Genomic DNA, 14,262 nt, shown 5'->3' with positions numbered 1-14,262 from the left:
TCAAAAGAGACAGAGAATCTGGAGCTCATCTCAGATCTTTTGTCTTCTGTCTTTTGGGCAGTAAAAAAGCAAATGAGATGGTGCAAATCCTGTTCGTTCACTAGTAACCACAGCCTGGGATGAGGTTTGTTTTGAATCTGTTTTCTGCTTGTCGTAAAACTAGAATTAACAATATATAATTACTGATAGTACGATCCTGGGTTATCAGTTGTTGCTAACCACTACAGTGTGTACAGTATGAATTAATGCAATCTGCTCTCTCAGGCCATTTTCCTCTCCAGTCACTGAGTTGCAAATTACCATAGAGCTCACAACACAACATGGATCGCAATGCAAGTGTTGTAATTTGATTTATTGCCCCAGTCTTCAGCTGTTGGCAATAACAAAGCCACATCAATAATACCCGTGTGTTCAGCAAAAAGCGACAAGTTAATTAGAAGAACAAATGATAGAACTTCCAGGATTTATTCTACAAAGAGCAGAGTTTAGGGCACCAAGGGTAAAGCTATGTGGATGATTCTTCTCGTATCCAAATGAAACATGACAAGTTCTTGAAGATAGGACTTGAGATGGATTTAATGGTTTGTTCCATTTGCCATGGGTTACAATGAGGTGCAGAGTCACAGAAAACAGTGTTTTACTTGGCAGCTTGATTTTGGGAGGTGGGAAGCCAGTGAGGGATCATGTCTGGCTTTGTGTGTCCCCCTTGCTGATTTCTGAGACTCGTTTGAAAGAATTTACATTGAGATGACATCACACACCTTTGGAAGTTCTACAAATATTAAAGCTTTTTAAGGTCTTTTTGTTGTTGTTGGTTATGCGCTATGATAAGATAAGATAAAACTTTATTTATTGTACACACCAATATTTTTCTTGAAAACACAAACATAAAACAATGCAAAAAGATGTAATCAAGTAATTGTAAATGAACCTCTTGGGCACTCATCATCTCTATAAGGAAGCACATTTGTAGCCACGCCCCAAGGAAAACCCAATGAGGGTTCAGAGTTCTCCTGTTGTACTTTTTAACATTGATATGCCCAAATAAGGCATTTCACTATATCCTTGGCTTGATGTACTGTATTTGTTTGTGCTTTTTTCTTTTTTTTACTTTTATGCGCTTTAATATTTGAATTTGTCTAATTTGATGATGTTTTCAGTTTGAGTTTTGCCACCTACAAAACAAATTAGGATACACAACATTACCTGAAAATATCAAAATGAAATTTGACTTTCACAAGACATTTGCTTCTGGCCGTTCATTGATCTCACCCAGTTCACTTAATGCAGAGTTCAATGTGACTGAGGTTGTAGAAAGCCTTGTGTGGCTCCAGAGGGAGCTGTGTGAAGCCTGGTCAATTGCCTCAAGTGATGTCATTTGATACAGTGTCGGTTGGGGCTGAAGACTACAAGTCTGTAGATGAAGAAAGTCTGTGATTGTTCGAAGGAATTGAGTTTACCAAAACCTCTGGCCCAATCATCTCTGCTCCAGGTTATATTAGGTGCCTCCAGCTTTACACATCACAATCCCAACTGTCGGCTCGCATTGTGTGTAATGTAGGTGCAACGTTTTGACGAGGTAGAGGAGTGTGTGGAATAACAACGATGATACATCTGATCCTGCTGCATCAATTTTGGCAATGCTATACAAGTGCAATGGTGAATAAGTGGTTTACTCTTCTAAGTGATGTTGAGATTGACTTCTCATTCAGGAAACATTGATTGCTTACATTCTTGTTTTATAATAGAGGGAACAAAATACACTGCTTGGCTGCAGTTAGTGTAAAAACAGTGATATATGTTAACGACAGCAAAATGTTTGATGAGAACCCATATAGAACGTTGCAGGAATGAGTCCTAGACCCGGACATGAGCCAGCATTTTTGCACTTGTGGTTCCCTCTTCTCAAAGTCAAGGTTTCTTTAAATGGGTTTTGGATTGCATTGGAATATTTTGTTCAAGACATAAAATATGTCAGTAATTACATCACACAGGCGGCTGCTAACAAATGAGACTATTAAACGTCATCACTAGAACACTTAGTTTCGAGGCGGTGACGTGAAGTCATGCAACCATGGTGTTGTTCGTATATAGCCGAACTTTGGCTTTTTACTTCTGGCGATTGCATTCACACTTCAAAAGTCATAGAAGTGTAACTATCATAAACGTCTGTTTGCCACCAAAATTATTTTCTGCAATCATCCAAAATCCTCTAAATCTCATTGGCTTACTGTCAAGGGAACCAGTGCGATGCTAACTTCTGAGGCTGACCGACAAAAAGACCTCACCCTTGCTGCACTCTTAAGAAGCAGTATAATTCACAACTTGTCAAAAGCTGTTGTTAGCCCTGTCCTGCCTGCACAGCACACAGGTGAAACGAAGTGAAAAGGAATCCCATGTTGGATATTAAACTTCTTAAATCTGACCAGAGTAAAATGCCATCGCTACTGACTGCCAGCCGTCTTGCTGTGAACCCAGATTTAAGGGCCGCTATACTTTTTTGGAGATAATAATTCTCAATATGTTGTTGTTCTTGCTCATTTAAACATGTGAATCTCTATGAGTGACTAATATAAAGCCTGTAGCCACTGCGTGAAATCATTTACATAACGCAGTACTGAACACCTGCTGGGAAACAAACCTCTCCAACACACACATAAAATACATTCAACTGCACAGGACTCAAGTCTTTGAAATAAATAATACACATTGACACACTGTTAAGCCAAATACATTTCAATCAGGAGAGACTTGTTTTATAATTTAACAATGATTTATTATACATGCATCAAATATGAAAAGTGCAAAGTCTTTGGCGATTGGACTCCATCCTGAAGTATACCACAGAGGGTAGGGATACTGAGGTCCAACAGGCCTAATCCCCCTGGAGTCCAGACACTGGTGGTGGTGGTGAAAGGAGTTGCTGCACTGATGATGGATCAGGAGCCTGACTGTGATGCTGACTGGAGGTGACTGGGGTGGAGGAGGATCACATCTGCTTAATGCTGAAATGACAACTGACAGCAGCAGAGAGGAGAACACTTTAAAGTTTGACAGCAACGATATGATTGGCTGAAGGAAACTGTGTGCAGAATCTGGTTGATTAGTTAAAAGTGCACGCCCCCAATCAGCTGATAGAGTAATTACAAGGAGAGGAGAGACTGAGATTACGAGTGAGTGTCTTCCTGACTGAACTTGCGCTTGAGCTACATTTGTTTGTATAATGCTCTTTTCTTTTACCAAAGCCTGCTGAGAAGTAGAGATGGAATTAAAAAGATGTATGTTTATTTACACTCATGTTATATCTGGCCTCTAGTCCTTACTTTTGATTTAATTTATCTCTGGAACTGACGACATGAACCCACAGCATCTGTCTGGGTTTGTAGTAGAGATGGCTTTATCAGTGTTGACAGCTAGTCACTCAGAGAGCATGTTTGATGGCTATTAGACAGTTTACTGTACATCACACACTAATACACACACACTGTGACACCTCCTGGTGCAAATGACCTGTGACTGGAAACAGCCAAGACATCGAAAGGACAACGTGACAGTGTTTCTTACCGGCTCGTAGTAAGCTGAGGCCAAAAGGTCAAGTGATATGACAAGAATAGGAGAAAAGTGGAAGGAGGAGTGTGTAGTAAACAACTGTTGCTCTTCTGGAGAAAACACACTTTTTTGTAATTGTGATTGTAATAGAGAGAAACCAATTGGTAAAACACCATTCGGTCTCAGTGTTGGACGTTGGTAGTGTAAACCAGCAGCTGCCCAGCATGTGGCTTTGATGGGCTTTTGTGTCTCGTTACTGAATGAGCCACCAACAGGCAGAGGATTTAAAGTCCCTCTCTCCACACATACATCTCTTTATGCTGTGAATAAAATGTGAATGTAAATAAAACCATATTTGTGATTATTTCAATCAATAGCCTGAGAGATTGGTCACAGTTAGACAATGTAACTACTGTCTTGTGCCTGACTTGCTTGGACTCTTCTACAAGAAGAGGCCTTGAGTTTGTGTAATAATGCAGATGTCATGTTAAGGCCCTTATTGCTTCAGTTTATACTGTGATTAAGTGGTGCAAAGAGTACTGCCAAACAATATAGATGGGGACGCAACCTGCTGCCTTAGCTTCAGGACAGCAGACCATCTACCGGTTCAGGATTCCAGCGGTGAAAGAGGCCAGTTTCCCCCAGCAGCTGTCTGGCAGGACTCGGTCACATGTCGCAGCAGTAAACAGCAGAACAGCAGCACATTTCTCTGGGCTTGTCTGGTGGATGGATGTGTACCTGTATGCTACGCATGTATCAGTAAGTGCATGAGTGAATTCCTGTACTGGAACTGTGCCAGTACCGACTGGTCAAATTTAAGCGCTGCAGTCGTTCCAACGTTTAGGGACAGGATAGCCAGATTCTGCTCCACATATAATCATTGTCTACATTAGAAATAAAAACATCAATAGCAAGGCAATTAACAAGCCCGATTTAAATAATCTAAATAATCTATTCATAATCTATGGATAGTGAATCATGCTGCCACATAACATATATATTATCTTCATTTTATATGACTTTAACTCCACAGTATGGGTCCAGCTTACGTTCTGATGTATTTAGGGTTTATTTAATATGGACAGATACGATACAGACAAAGTGAAGACCGTTATCCGATATATCAGGATTTGCAAAACCCGTCCCAAGAAGTGATTTTATGAAAGAAGTGGTTTAGAACAGTGAGGTGAAAAGACAGAATGCAGTGCAATAGAGCACACATGACAAACATTGCATTTAGACATGAGTACAGCTTTGTTGCTGAATGAAACAGGATTAGGTAGCTCTCTTAAATGTGAAGTTTGCAGCAACTTGCAGCAAGCAAGTTGCAGGACTTTCAGTATACAGAGGCTTCAGTAAAGAAACCATGTCTGGACTGAATAGAACAGACAAAGACGGTGCTGCCTGCCTCGCCCAGTAGTCTTGCTTGCCTGGGGGGCAACCAACTGGCTGTCTGGCTGGCAGGCAGGTATCTGCAAGGCCTGTGCTGGCCACGGTGCCGGCCGTGTTTACCAGATGCACCGTTCCCTTAGGTGAAAGCACTACAGCTGGCAGCTCCAGGATCCAGCAGACCCACTGGCCATTGGCCCGAAACATGCTGGAGGATGCCTGGGCCTGAGAACTGCACAGATAAACATGTGTATATGCGCCGCACATAGAGCCCACCCACTGGCCACGACAAACAATGAGTACAGATAAACAGCCACCGCCTGCACTGCTTTATGCTGTGTGAATGTTGTATGCTATTACTGCAAATAGTTTGGATAAAGACACGTGTAACATTTTTCAACATTAATATATCAATATCAGTATCTTCAGGGACAGAGTGGTGGGAATTCCCAGAACATCTTTCATTGAATTCAAGCAGACTATGACACACAAAACCAGAATAGCTATTCTACAATATTAATAGACCGAATGCTTCATCTGCTGAATTGACTTTGAAACGCTTAAAGTGGCAATTTCGAAGATTTGCATTTAAATAAATGTCTGTTAAGTCACTACCTCACTGAATGAGGTAACACAGAGTTGATCAAGCGTGTGGCCCACTGATGAAAGTTTTACAATATTTATATATCTGCAGTGTTACAAACTGGGTTTCTCTGATGATATTCCTGAAAATAAATCTGTATCACAGTTTTTCTCCACACACATTTAACTATCCACACTAACCACTAACCCTAACCCCCTAACCCCAACAAGACTCCAGACTGCACAATTCCACTGCTTTCACTCAGATATTCTAAATCAACCATTAGCGACTGATATCTTAAAGACCGAGTGAAAGGAAAAAAGTTTAAACTTTTAAAGTTTATTTTTTATTTAATTTTTATATCTCGTTACGTGCAAAATATGTCAAAATGAGTATCAGAGTAGTTTTACATGAAATCTATGTCTTTTCTCTTCTGTAAACGGGTTTTAAATTATTGATGACATATCCTTTACTCGGGCGTTTACACAAAATAGTCCAAATGAGATTTTGGTACATCGGGCGACTGGCTCGCCACAGTCATATAAAACTGCACTTCACCGTTTGTGGATTGTCGTAGCTGTCGTAGGTGTATTTGGATATTAGTGGGCAAAAAACGTTTTCATTTAGAAAACAATACGGCTGAGGTCTTAATTTAGTCGAATTAAACTTTTCCTTTTCCTTTGGATTTCAGCCGGCTCTGTGTCACTGCAGTGCTGGCAGTACATGCAGATGAACGTCAACAGATGACGCATAAACAGCGTTTTGCCGGCGGGTGTGTGCCAACAGGCGGCACAGAGGGAGGCCGGGCGCCGTTCATCTGCATGTACCGTCTGTTATTGTCTGTTTTCTGGTAAATCAATAAATTAAGTCATTTGAATCAACCGCATGGTAAAGCTCACTTTTGTACAATCCTGTGTGAATTAAATACCATTTTATAATATTTTATTGAGAACTTAGTCCAAAAAGGAACTGAGCTGTTTCAACTAAATGAATAAATATAGGCCTCACCTGTATCTTATCTCAACAAAGGGGACAGCAATTGTAATATATAAATCAAAGACAGCTGGTTGGTGCATTTTACAGGACAGGTGGCAGGAATTGAGACCCATTAAAATGTATGCATACACATCTTGGTCTGAATCAACAGCCTGTCAGGTGTATATAGCCTCCATACCCTCACAGATTATTATACCATTGGTTATAACAACTGAGGTTAGAGAGTTTTGTGCTGGACAAATGTTATGTTAAAAAAGCAATTTAAGACATTTAGATCATTAATATAGTGGGAAACAACTATTTGCTATGTAAAGATGAAGTGGAGTAATGTTTACCTGAGCAGAGAATAAAGTGGCACTCCCTCTGAGTGTGTTCTTAAATGTGCTTCTCCTTGCTTTTACTTAAAGCCGGGCCGGCTGTGCGTGTCCATCAATATACGTTAGTGCGCCCAACTAGTTAACTCACGGTAGCCGCTCTGAACGGATAGTGATAACAACCTGAACACCGACAGCTTTTTCGCTGAAGTGTAGCGCCCACCCTTCGATTCCCCCTCAGGTAAACCCTGTTATGTCTGTCAGCACATTTGCCGTATTTCGTACTCTTAGTGCAGTCGACACAGTTAGCTACGAGCCACCAGCTCAGGCGTCGCCATGTTGAGAGGCAATCAAAAGGCTCCCAATCTGGTGTTATGCACCTTCAAGCTTCTACTCCACTTCTACTTACTTAATAACTAGAAGATTGGAGTACAGGATCTGAAATCATCTACCACTGCCAGTTAAGATCAAATGAAATAAGGTCTGATGCTGCTTGTATCAGAGTGTTTATGTTGTTTTCTACAGCTGACTACATGTGCAAGGACTGTAGATCAGTGAGGATTAAACTGGAAGATGGAAAAGAAAATGACTATTCCCCTCAAAGCAACTGCATCTGAAACGCTTTGTCTTCTGTTTTTATATTTGTTTTTTAATCAATTCTATTGAATCCACTGTGAGAAAAGGGACTTTACCAGATCCTCTTCAAAAGCAGGAACATTAGCATAAATCCATTGCAACGTAATCCTCATCCCCCACCACATTCAGTATAAGAAGACCACCTCACCTGTTTGAATAGGAAATGATTGCTGAGTGTATCTGCCTCACCCAGCAAAGTGCTCTCTGAGTTTAACCCTTGAGGCTAAAGATAGATCCCCTGAGACCCTCTTCAGCTCCACAGAGTGGGCTGTTAACTTCAGTCAGCTTCTGTTTGTTTCTTCCCTTTTGATTTTCCTCAAGTCTAATGTAGAACACATTCTCCAAGGGGGTGACTTGGTTATATTTAACAGTCTACTCAGTGCACAATTAGGTCTGGATGTAATATGTAAAAGCAGAGTGTGTCCATACCATGACTCAGGTCCCTTTCTTTGTATCAATCCCATAAAACCAGTATTGGTAGCCAAAACCAGACAAGAGATTGATAGCATGGATAACTCGCTGTAATGCAGCATTCATTTCTGTGAACTGCTCAATGGTACTTTGGGCTAAATGCTAACATGCCCATAATGATACTTCTAGTATGTTGATGTTTAGCAGGAATAATGTTTACTATGTTAACCATCTTGGTTTGGTGTGTTAGCATCAATGTTATTCAGTAACGCAAATTACTGTAATATTATTACTTTCCCCAGTAATGAGTAGTGCAAGAGGTTACAAATCCCAAAACGGTAATTATATTTCAGTTATTAGATAGATAGATATATACTTTATTCATCCCCAGGGGGAAATTTGTTAAAATCATTAATCGAATTATTAATATTAATCTAATTGATGACAGTTATTGCGTTACCAGAACGCAATTCGTTTTTTTATGCCAGGTAAGCATATTTTACGTTGATGTGAACGAACGGCAGGGCAGAATGCATTTTCATGCATTACCTTGAGATTTGTACAAAAGTTCACTGCAATCAACCAGTAGTTTGCACATTTTCTCCAAAGAAATCTTAACTGTCAACCTCATGGTTGCATTAGAGCAGAGGTCTTCAACAGGGGGTCCGCGGAATTCTTGGTTGATTAGACAATTCTTTTTTTCTCTAAACATGAATGTGTCCATTATTGGAATAGTTCAGTGTTGTATGAAAGATAACAGGTATGTTTATGCATGGCAGTGGCACTAATAGGCCATCACTCATTTTTCGTTTCCACATTTATGTTTAAAATGAAAACATCAGTTTGAATAGCTAGTATGCATGATTATCATGCAATTAACAGACAATGTTGATGTTGGCATTGGTATCAGCTGACAAGGTATGTTTATAAATGGCAGTGGCACGGCCACCCTACTCACTGTACCTTGCACATGTTTAAAATAAAAACATGGATATATGAACCTGTGTATTATTTGAATAGCTTAGTATTGAATGCACAATAAAGAGGTATGTTTATACATGGCACTAGGCCCAGTTTAGTATAAAACACAATTTCATACAATATATATAGTCGGGGGTCCCTGCTCCATCTCTCTATCAGTTTGGGGGTCCTTGGCCTGAAAAATGTTGAAGACCCCTGTATTAGAGGAATAGTCAAGAGGATCATCAAAGTCAGTAGGATTTGTTCTGTTGGGAACATGAATGTCTGAGCCAACTTTTTTGCATTCCATGTATGAGTTGTTGAGACGTTTCATTCTGAACCACAAATGTTAACCTCATGGTACCGGTAGAAGAAAAGTCGAATGATAACCTACAGGGAACCATTCATTTCTCTAAGAAAATATTACATAATCTTAGAGATATTTCAGCTTGTTGGGCCAGTCGACTGACCTACCAACAGACCAACAAGAAAGAAAAGAGACGTACACAAAATACACACAATTCTTCAAAAAAGACATTCTTCTTTAATGTGCAGAAATTACAGTTACAATTTGGGCCAAGAGCAGAAGTAGTTCAACATAATCACTGTTCAAATCAAATTATTAAACTTATTATTCATCAGCTTTAATCTAAAACTCAGAGTCCTCTCAGAATCATATCTTGATTTAAATGATCTTGGTTATATTAACCCAATGTGTTAAGCTTTCTGTATGCCCTTATGCTGTTTAAAGACGCGCTGAGAGGCAATTCAATTCAAACTGATTGGTAGCAAAACCTTATTTTCCAAGTATCGATCCTGGGGGCAAGCCACAAAATGTAAAAACCTCAGCAAGACGGATCTGCTGTCACTTTTTACAGTAGAAATCAGGCAATCAATGTCACACATATGTCCACCGGGGCCTGAATGAGCCTAATTCCGCTCATCGGCGCTAAATAGTGAAAACCCTCGGGTTCATCAATCTTCAATTCAGGGAGCACTCTTTAGTTAATAGTCCACTCTTTAACCCCTGAACAACCACTCTATTTATCCGTGTGATCCAGCGGATACTCCCTCTATTCGTCAGAGGGAGGATATGGGAACAATATGTTTTACCTTGTCTGCTGTATTCTCTTTCTTACGCAGCTTGCTTCACTATAATTCCCAATTTGGAGCTGTCTTCTGTCACCATTCAAAAATTGAAGCTTGCAGCAAAGATTGATCTCTCTAACCCCCCATGGAATACATTTGATTGGTCAATTTAGTGGAACACGAAATGCTTGAATGTAAAAGTCAATATTTCCTGAATTGATATAGATGATATAGGTAAGTAATATCTCATGACACATCCTTTCACCTGATACAGAAGTACGTTCCTGTATTGGCGGGGCCGGCTCAAACCTTTCTAGGGCCTTGAACTAAGAACTCCTTCCCACCCACCTCCTTGAAATTCCACAGAATTATTCAACATTATACACAAGACATTGTGGAAGGTGAAGCTAGTGGCCCTGGGACTGTGAATTACTTAACAGAAAACCATCATGTAAGCCTTTGTTATAGTGCCTTCACCGATGACCAGTGTGGACTTGATACTTGATATTAGGTGTGTATATTTAGTCCGGTCTCATTCCCAGGGCGTCAAATACAGGCGCTTTGTAAAGCCTCTTGGCGTCTGATACCAACGCACATGGCACCCTTAAGCGGCTGTATGAGATGCACAGGGCTTTTGAGTAACTTCGATGCAAACCCACATGCTCAGAACAACGTGCGCAAAGTAATGTAAAGAGTGACAAAGTCCGTGTAGGGCGTAGGAACGAGGTGGATGGATCAAACAAACCCAGGAGTTCCACCTGCTGTTTGTGTCCCGTGTGCAATTAGTTTAAGTTACGCAAGTACTTAACGTAAAGTCCTTAAGTTACGTCACATACGCACAATGTTTGTTGCCTAAACCTAAGTGTCGCCAAGTGGTCCTGTCCAAGCTTCCGTAGGTGATGTGTTGGGAATGGGAACGGCTTGGTATATGAGGTGTAAGGAAATTGGTTATTGGTTTGTTTAACAAATTTAAGAAGTGTCCTTTAAAAGGTGTTTCACTTATAGTATCTGATTAGACTTTTACTCAGATTGATGGTCGGAGGAGCTATAATGAGAATCAAAAGGTTACTCTGTGGAGTGTTTGTTCGCCGGTGGCACTACGGAGAAATGTTGGAGTCTTGGTTGTGTGTTGTACTCAACTAAATCCCAAACAAGGAAGCACATGAATGCACACGACATAATGGACACTTTTTATGCTTTTCCACTCATGTACAGTTGGAGAAAGTAACTTAATAACAGTAATGTGCCAGCAAAAGGCATTTAAGAGTGATGCAATGCTTTTTCCCTAATTATTTCCTTGATCATTTCATGGTGAGAAAATAAGAGCTACATTTGTATTCATCATTAAATGATTTTGAACAGTTTTACTCTCCATATTTCTTGAATTGTCTTTTCATTTGTCATGTTCTGCTGCCCTGAAACTACAGGTTACACTAGCAATGTATTGAAATTGATCAACTGAAAAACTGAAAAATATCTTTATTTCACCTATATTAAATACTAAATTACAATTCCAGAAAACTAGAGTCAAAGAGATATGTGGCCAACCAGATGTTTTTTCTCTCTTTCCCAGGTTAAAAGTGGCCACGCCTCAAAGTCGGACATTATCAAGTCAGGAAGCCCCAAATCCACACTAAAGCATATATGGACAGGAAGCAGTAAGGACATGTCCATCAGTAGGCTGCTGTCACAGACTCTACATGGCAAAGAGAACAGCACAGCCTTGGACCTTCGCTATGATACTCCAGAGCCCTACTCTGAGCAGGACCTGTGGGACTGGCTGAGGAACACCACAGACTTGCAGGACTCACGGCCGCGTGCTAAACGGCGGCCAATGGTTAAGACGGGGAAGTTCAAGAAGATGTTCGGCTGGGGGGACTTCCACTCTAACATCAAGACGGTCAAACTCAACCTGCTGATCACCGGTAAGATCGTGGATCACGGCAACGGCACCTTCAGTGTCTACTTCCGCCACAACTCCACAGGCCAGGGCAACGTGTCCGTCAGCTTGGTACCTCCAACCAAGATAGTGGAGTTCGACGTGGCGGCTCAGCAGTCCGTCATCGACGCAAAGGACTCAAAGTCCTTCAACTGCCGCATAGAGTACGAGAAGGTGGAGAAGGGTGCCAAGAACACACTCTGCAACTTCGACCCGTCCAAGACCTGCTACCAGGAGCAGACCCAGAGCCACGTCTCCTGGCTCTGCTCCAAACCTTTCAAAGTCATCTGTATCTTCATTTCCTTCTACAGCACCGACTACAAACTGGTGCAGAAAGTTTGCCCAGACTATAACTACCACAGTGACACTCCCTACTTCCCTTCCGGCTGATGTTCCCATATTATGGTCTCATACACAGAAAAGTGGACGAGTGGAGCACAGACTGGGGCTTCCCAGAGAAATGTGTATGTTAGCCGTACTGTCCCTAACCATTTTCATACCACAGAGTCAGCCATCCCAATTGATTCCCCAATTTAATGTTCTGAATTTTGCAGAGAGAGCAGTAACTTTGAAGTAAAAAAGTGGTATATAAGACTGTGAAGTGCTTAAAATGACCTGAAAAACTCTGTGATTACGATGATAATTAGCAGTTAGAATTTTGTTCCTGAATTATGTTTTGTCACTGTTGTGTGAATAGCAGGGCTTTCTGGTCCTCTTGGGATCACTTTTAAACTCTGCCCTTTGATGTTTGCTATATTTTTAGTTCACACTTCTTTTCAAACTTGATGTTTACAACTTTGCTTTCCTCTTTTAGCATATAACCCTGGACAACAACATATGGACTGTTCACCCCTGCTGTGCTATTTATGCTCTGCAGTTTATCCTGCATAACTGGAAAACAAAATGAATTCCTCATCTAAAAAGAATTTAAAAAATTTAAAAAAACTCCTTTTTAATAAACCTGCAAGGCAGCTGAGGAGGACAGTGAAGATTTTAATGTGCATATGATGATGCTTTTAGCGATGTACGGTGGTCTTACCTATATAGGGGTGAGCTAGATCTGAGCAGGCTTCCCCCTCAAGCTGGAAGAGAAAATGCGTTAATGCGCTCAGACTGTAACACTGTCAATCTTCAGCTGTTGCCAGTGTTCCTGCTAGTACAGCTAGATGTTGAGTTTGTCGGGTGATTGGCTCATTCTCAGCTGATTGCATGTCTGGTTACTCTGACTGATTGATCAGCGGGTCGTTTTTGGGGATGGGGCTTGCTCATTGTCACTTAATATATCAACTGTAATGTATTGAATTCTGTATCTTAGAGCCTAATTTGTATGAATGGTTTGTATTGTACATAGAATATCCCAATTGCGCTGCTTCTGTACATACCCCCCCATGAGCTGTGTGTTCACCCCTTACCTGCTAAGTCCTATTGTTCACTCCATTTATGCTTGTTCTTGGTTCCTCTAACAAAGAAAATGATGTTGCTGCCCTAGTTGTGAATTTCTTGAACTCAGCAATCCTGTACAGAAGCTGTAAACTGACTAAATATATTAAAAGTATTCATTGAAATTTTCTTTATTGGTTGGTTGGGGGGGGTTGGAGATGTCCATATGAATTAAACAACACAGTAAATTTTATCAATTGAATGCTGGTATGTGTGGGTTCTTTCTGTGTTTCTTGCTGTAATAATGTAAGTAATGACTAATTGAAGTCTGGTGACATGTCACTACACCTGTCAGCTGTTTGAAGCGGCTAACATCAGGCTCCAGTGTGTAGTAGGCCAATGCACTGAATTACAGAAAAGTTGTGGATGGTTAAAATATCTTATTACATGTACAGGACTAAAAGTCCATTTTGATTTGAGCAGCCACTAGTTGGCAGAAGGTCAGGGGGGATGAATGGTTCAAATAAAACAGGGTTTTCACCCAGGAGGTCGCTGTTTGAGTCCAGTGTAAAACCATATTTTGACCATACTTTTGTTATGTAACATACATACTTAACTAATGCCACATATGTAAGCTAGGTAACAAACTTAGTTATTTTGACCCAAACCATGATCTTTTCCTAAACCGAACCAAGTGGTGGTGTTACTTAAACCTAAAGTTTCTTTGTTTCAATTCACAATGTTAAGTTTTGTTTCCACTCTTCAACGTGGTCGGTGCAGTTTGGCCCTTCTGAAGCATCAGAATGGTATTGATAACCACTGATAATGCCCATTCACTCAGTTGGTAACATACAAAATTTCATTTTGTCTTCATTGTGTCCTCTGTGTTAAGTTGGGGGTTCTGTCACCCTGAGAACCCCCCTATTTCTGCTATCTATACAACATGTTTATTGGATGATTCTACAAAAATGCAACAATTCTTCCTACACTTGAAAAGGCTTTACAATATATGTGCA

General features: G+C 40.6%; 1 protein-coding gene across 1 annotated transcript in view; it reads left to right on the top strand.

The window, feature by feature from the left end:
* Positions 1-12,256, top strand: part of nxph1 (neurexophilin 1) — a 48,895-nt gene extending 36,639 nt beyond the window's left edge. The window contains exon 2 of the mRNA XM_076106360.1: positions 11,501-12,256. Coding sequence (XP_075962475.1) covers positions 11,501-12,256 — 756 coding nt within the window. The remainder of the gene's footprint in view (positions 1-11,500) is intronic.
* Positions 12,257-14,262: the final 2,006 nt, after the last annotated feature.

Source organism: Anarhichas minor, unplaced genomic scaffold, assembly GCF_050575085.1.
Source record: "Anarhichas minor isolate MPS153535 unplaced genomic scaffold, ASM5057508v1 ptg000033l, whole genome shotgun sequence".
NCBI classification, from domain to species: domain Eukaryota; kingdom Metazoa; phylum Chordata; class Actinopteri; order Perciformes; family Anarhichadidae; genus Anarhichas; species Anarhichas minor.
This window is presented reverse-complemented; position numbering and strand designations above follow the sequence as displayed.